Genomic DNA, 6827 nt, shown 5'->3' on the forward strand with positions numbered 1-6827 from the left:
GTATCACATTGCCTTTGAACTTGTCATAAAAAATATAATATACATATATGGAAAAAAATTTTGCCACCATATAAGATTAATTTTCATGTTTAGTACATACTCAAATGCAATTATAAGATGAGAACCTAATTTGCTTTCCTATATTTACTACAAACAAAATAATATTCTATGCATCTATACTAGAATTATTACTATATAAAACTTATGAAATTATATTTGTTGCCATATACAACAGGAAAAAATTGTCTAGTAAGTAAAGGTTTTATGAATATCACTGAGAACATTTCCCACCTAATATTTTTTTTACAGCATCCTTCACATCTCTATTTCTTAGACTATATATTAGAGGGTTCAACATTGATGTTATAAGTGTGTAGAACACAGCTACAATCTTGCTTTTCTCTGGTGAGGAGATGGACCCAGGCTGGGCATACATAAAAAACACAGTTCCATAGAATAAACTCACCGCTGCTATATGAGAGCCACAGGTAGAGAAGGTCTTACTCCTGCCATGGGATGAGGGGATCTTCAGGACAGTGGAAAGGATGTAGGCATAGGAAACCAGAATGATGATTATGGTGGAGATGACGATGAGGGCAGAGAGAATAAACAGCACAATCTCATTCACAAAGGTGTCAACACACGAGATCTTGATGAGAGCTGTGACATCACAGAAAAAGTGGTCCACCCTGTTTTCTCCACAAAATCGCAAGCTGAAGGTGAATCCTGTTTGCACCATGGAGTTGATGCACCCACAGATATAGGAGCCAGTTACTAACTGAACACAGACCTTTTGGGACATGTGCACATGGTAAAGGAGAGGGGAGCAAATGGCTGAGAATCGATCAAATGCCATGACAGCAAGAAGGAAGCATTCAGCTGTAACAAACAAAGCAAAGAAGAAGAATTGGGTAGCACAACCATTGTAGGAAATTTTCTTTTCACTTGTCAAAAAGTTGGCTAAGGTTTTGGGTGCAATGACTGTAGAGTAGCAGAGATCTAAGTAGGACAAGTTTCTAAGAAAAAAATACATAGGCGTTTGGAGTCTGGAGTCCATCTTAATGACAGTTATCATGCTGACATTCCCTACCACGGTGACCATGTAGATCATCAAGAACACTAAGAATAAGAAGACCTGAAACTTTGGAGAAGCTCTGAATCCCAACAGGATGAATTCTGTTAACTCCGTGTAATTCCTCTTCAATTCACTCTTCATAACTAATATGAAGATAAAACTGAAAAATGGCAAAGTAAAATAAGTGAGGAGTCAGATCTCGTTTTTTAGCATAAAATGCTGAATCAGCATGAAAGGAAACTTACCTTGTTCCTTTTACTTTATAAAATAAACAATTTCATAAACTTATTTCAAGTATGCTTATGAGTACACCAAAAGATGAATACAAACAAACCTTTCATTAACCTGAAGTTTCCCACAGCACTGATTGTAATTGCTCAATGTTCAGTTCCTGACTTAGGTTTTCTTGCATTAACAAACACTAGCAAAAATTTCAGAAGATACCTTAATGCATGTTTGATGAACTTACATTTTCCTGTTCTGTTTCACTGATTAAAATGGCAAGAAGGCCTGGAATGAATCCAGAAAGAAATTTCCCCGTGGGACTAGAAACCAAGGAGTTGGGCAAGCATCATCTCTATAAAATATTCCATGGAGATCAGAAGTCTCTTCCATCAATAAGATATTTTGTGTCATGATGCAGAAAAAGGAAAAAATAAACAAAATAGAAATTAGGCTTTTAAATATGAAAGAATGGGAAAAGATTATTAATTGGTACATTCATCAAACCTTTGGAAAACTAAAAGAGCTCTCTGGAGGAAATGACAACTGACTTTCTACACTAATAAAACAGACACAATGTAATAAAAGATACATTTGGTTCCTTTTAACACATAGAAGTTCAATAATATTTGAATAGATTATAGACTTTACATTTATAAACAGATTTCTTATATGTTTGTGTGTTGTATACATGTGTGTCTGCATGTATGTGTGGGTGTATATTTGTGAATATACTGAGGTTCAGTAGGTCTGACTCAGGTCTTCCCATTTGCAAAACAGGCAATTTCCACATTGAGCCTCTCCCCAGCCAAAGACTCATTTCTTAGCTCTACTGTAAATATGATTGATGATATTAGTCAAGAGACAATTAATATAAAAATATTTTAATCAATAGAAGCAATGTATTTTTAAACTAGCTAATGAGCTAACAAAATGAGCTACCAAAAGTATACATTGGGCCACCATCTTGACTTCAGGCATAGGAAGAAGTGTTAATAAAATCGAGTGTTAAACCTGTAAGTTCAAAAGTAAGAATCCTAGTTCGAGGACAAGACTAAAAATATAATATGATAGAAATAATGTGAAAAAATGGGCCGAGAAGATGGCTCTGTTGATAAATTGTCTGCCATAAACAGCTGAACTTATTGGATGTGATTCTAACTCTAGCACTGGGGGCATTGTGGAATGGAAACAGCTGAATCCCCTGAAGTTCACTGGCCAGCCAGTCTAGGTAAATTGATGAACATACACATGCATGCTCATTTGCACACATACATGCAAACACCACAGTAACAAATGCATAATGAAAAAAATCATCTTTGTATTTATTTAACTTAATTTTAAAATTCATTTAATGTCCCAATTGCAGGCCCGTTCTTCTCCCCATCCTCCTTCACACAACCTCCTCCCCCCTTCTCCCATCACCATCCCCGTCTCTTGTGATAAGGGTTAGTTGTAACCCCATACCAACCCACCCTGTTACATCAAGTCACTGCAGGACTCGGTATTTCTTCTCCCACTGAAGACAGCCCATTTAGAGGAACAGGATCCACAGACAGGAAACAGAGTATCTCCATTGTTGGGGGACCTGAATAAAGACAAATTGCACAGCTGCAACAGATGTGCATAGAACCTAGATCCAGTCCTTGTATGCTTTTTGGTTGGTGGTTCACTCTCTGGGAGTCCCCAACAGTCCCAGGTTACTTGATTCTATTGATCTTTTTTTGTGTGTGTGGAGTCCATATCCTCTCTGGGTTCCTCAACTTTTCCCCCAACTCTTTCACAAGACTTCTAGAGTTCAATCTAATGTTTGTCTGTGGATCTCTGCATCTGTTTCAATCAGCTACTGGACCATCTCAGAGGACAGTTATACTAGGCTCATGTCTACAAACATAACAGAGTATCATTAACAGTGTCCTGGACTGGTTCTTGCCCATGGGATCGATCTCATATTAGGTCAGTCATTGGTTGGTCATTTCCTCAGTCTTTGTTCTGTCTTTCTTCCTGTGCTTCTTGTAGACAAGACAAATTTTAGGTCAAAGGTTTGTTGGTACCTCTATTGGAAGTCCTACCTGCTAAGAATATCATGCAAATAGAGTTATATTTATTACCCTACACAAAACTCAACTCCAAGTTGATCAAAGACTTCAACATAAAACTGGAGACAATTTCCTGGTACTAAGATCAACAATTAAGAAATGTGACCTGGTAAAACTGAAAATCTTCTGTAAGGCAAAAATTTCAGTGTCCTAGATCTCCTTGATGTTTTGTGTCTGGTTGCTTTTAGATTTAAATTTTTGACTATGTGATCCATTTCTTCTGCCTGTTTTTGATCTCTGAAAATCTCTTTTTCACATTAGTCAATCAGTTGGGGAGATTTTCTTCTGAGTTTTTGGTTGACTTTAGTGTAGTTTAGGTTTTTCTTTTTTCTTCTAACTTTTATTTATTCTGTCATAAAATATATCCTGAATTTCTCCTCCTCTCCCTACATTCCTCCCATCTCTTTCCACCTTCCCTCTCCCTAAGATACAGTGACTCTGCTACCCATAAGAAAAGAACAGGTCTTTTAGGCATATCAACCAAACTCGGCATAAAAAGTTGCAATAAGACTAGGCACAAACCCTCATATCAATAGTGGAAGAGGCAACCCAGTAGCAGGAAAAGTGTCCAAAGAGTAAAGAGTCAGTGATACCCCCACTCTCACTATTGGGAGTCCCACAGCCCCATGCTAAACAACCAAAACTATTGCAGAGGCCTAACATTGATCCATGCAGACTCCATGAGTATCACTTTAGTCTCTGTGAGCCTCCATAAGTTCTTCTTACTTGACTCTGTGGGCTGTGTTCTCCTGGTTTCCTCAACCTATTATCTTTATTTCCCCCTCTTCTGCAAGGCTCCTAGATATCTGAGCCATCCAGGCAGTGTTGGGTATAGATGACTAGTGAAATGGACCTCAGGTTAGATCAGTCATCAGTTGGCCACTCCAACAAGTTCTGAGTCTCCATTGCCCCAGTACATTTTAATGGAAAGACAGGTTATAGGTTGAAGGTTCTGTGGTTAGGTTGGTGTCCTATCCCACCACTGTAAGCTTTGCCTTCTTTCAGAAGATGAATGGTTCACACTCCACATCTTCCATTACTAAGAACTGTTCCTATCCCCACCTGCTACAAGTCCACTAGCAGACTATTTATTCTATTTCTCCTTCCCAAGCAGATCTATACATCCCCCAAGGGCCCTCCTTGTACTTAGCCATACTGGATCTATGTATTATAGCATGATTGACAGGAACCATCACAGAACAAGCTGAAAACTAGGTGACCTTCCTGAAATGACTGTGCATTAGATTATATCTACGATGAAGCTCCAATAGGCAAGGCCTAGGAATAAATCATTTTAGAAAAGACTCCTGCTATTAATATATTTTTCCTGTTATTATTAAACATATATGACAATCACTAGGTATTAACCCACCCTTTTGAGCAAAACTCTGCAGATCTATAAAGATGTACTGTCCTGTAGTGATCCTACATAAACATCTAGATGATCGTTAATGATGATCTTATAAGAATTCCTAAAATTATATCAGTATTTATTAAGCTCTTTTATACTGGGACTGCTACTAGGTCCTTCTGATAGTTGAAATGCAATGAGAACTCCCATATGTCATCAGTTAATTACTTCTAGATAGTAACCAGACTGTCTACTATTCAGAGCATATACTAACTGACCATAAAACCATTAACCACCCTTCCAGTTTCTGCTTGTGCCCAAAGCTAACCCAGTCCCACAGTTCTCTGTACACAAATCCCATGAGGAAGAGAGCTGAACTGTCAGAGGTATGGACAATCCTAAGACCTCAGGGGAAACCACCACTTCTGCTCATATTCCTAGCCGAAGAGGAACTCTCTAGAACCCTCTGGACAAAGGAACCTAGGAGCAGTCATGGAGAAGATCCTTCTGGTCTCAGCCTATGCCCAGAGCTAAAAGCCAGTCTCCATGAGAACTGACACACCTGAGAGCAGAGGTAAAACCACCACTTCTGCTCTGAGGCACCTGGCTGGAGCGCATAAGATATGCAAACCCAGGAGCAGGCTGGGACAGGACCAATCCGGTTTCTGCCTGTGCCCAGAGCTGACGTAGTACCAGGCTCTCTGTATGCAGAACGTGCTAGGAGAAAGCCAGTCTCCAGGAGTACCAACACACAGGCTTAAAGGTGAGTAAAGTCACTCTCAGACACAGCAAGACCAGCTAATACCAGAGACAACCAGATGACAAGAGGCAAGCACAGGAACCTAAGCAACATAAACCAAGACTTTGGCATCATCAGAGCATAGTTCTCCCACCAAACCAAATACTGGATATTCAAACACACTGGAAAAGCAAGGTTTTGATTTAAAACAACATCTCATGATGATAATAGAAGACTTTAAGAAGGCCATAAATAATTCCCTTAAAGAAATACAACAAAACACAGGTAAACAAGTAGAAACCCTTAAGGAGGAAACACAAAATTCCATTTAAGAATTACAAGAAAACACAGCTAAACAGGTGAAGGAATTGAACAAAACCATTCAGTATCTAAAAATGGAAATGAAAACAATAAGGAAATCACAAAGAGAGACAACCCTAGAGATAGAAAACCTAGGAAAGAGATCAGGAGTCATAAATCAAAAACAAAATGCAAGAAATAAAAGAGAGAATCTCAGGGACAGAAGATACCATAGAAAACATTCACACAACCATCAAAGAAAATATAAAACACAAAAATCTCCTAACCACAAACATCCAGGAAATCCAAGACACAATGAGAAAATCAAACCTAAGGATAATAGGTATAGAAGAGAGTGAAGACTCCCAACTTAAAGGGTCAGTAAATATCTTCAACAAAATTATAGAAGAAAACTTTCCTAACCTAAAGAAAGAGATGCCCATAGAGATACAAGAAGCCTACAGAACTCCAAATAGATTGGACCAGAAAAGAAATTCCTCCCATCACATAATAGTCAAAACAACAAATGTATAAAACAAAAAAAGAATATTAAAAGTAGTAGGAAAAAAAGGTCAAGTAACATATAAAGGCAGACTTATGAGAACTGAAGACCCAAAAATGAACACACAAATTTATGGTCTTTTGATCTTTGACAAAGGAGCTAAAACTATCTAGTGGGGAAAAAAGTAGCATTTTCAACAAATGTTGCTGGTTGAACTAGAGGTCAGCATGTAGAAGAATGCAAATCGGTCCTTTCTTATTACCCTGTACAAAGCTCAAGTCCAAGTGGATCAAGGACCTCCACGTCAAACCAGATATACTCAAACTAATAGTGGAAAAGGGGGAAAGACTCTTGAATACATGGGCACGGGGGAAATTTTCTTGAACAGAACACCAATGGCTTATTCTCTAAGATAAAGAATCGACAAATGGTACCTCATAAAATTGCAAAGCTTTTGTAAGGCAAAGAATACTGTCATTAAAACAAAATAGCAACCAACAGATTGGGAAAAGATCTTTACCAATCCTACATCTGATAGA

The 6827-nt window shown here is 38.2% G+C and overlaps 1 protein-coding gene across 1 annotated transcript; it reads right to left on the bottom strand.

The window, feature by feature from the left end:
* Positions 1-271: 271 nt before the first annotated feature.
* Positions 272-1216, bottom strand: Or9r3c (olfactory receptor family 9 subfamily R member 3C). Its single transcript, NM_001000522.1, has one exon. The coding sequence runs from the start codon at positions 1214-1216 to the stop codon at positions 272-274; it is 945 nt and encodes a 314-aa protein (NP_001000522.1).
* Between the last annotated feature and the right edge of the window lie 5611 nt (positions 1217-6827).

The sequence above is a fragment of the Rattus norvegicus genome, chromosome 7, assembly GCF_021556685.1.
Source record: "Rattus norvegicus strain SHRSP/BbbUtx chromosome 7, alternate assembly SHRSP_T2T, whole genome shotgun sequence".
NCBI lineage: Eukaryota > Metazoa > Chordata > Mammalia > Rodentia > Muridae > Rattus > Rattus norvegicus.

Coding starts and splice junctions, on each gene's coding strand:
- Or9r3c (NM_001000522.1), bottom strand. CDS start 1,216: ATGAAGAGTGAATTGAAGAGGAATTACACGGAGTTAACAGAATTCATC.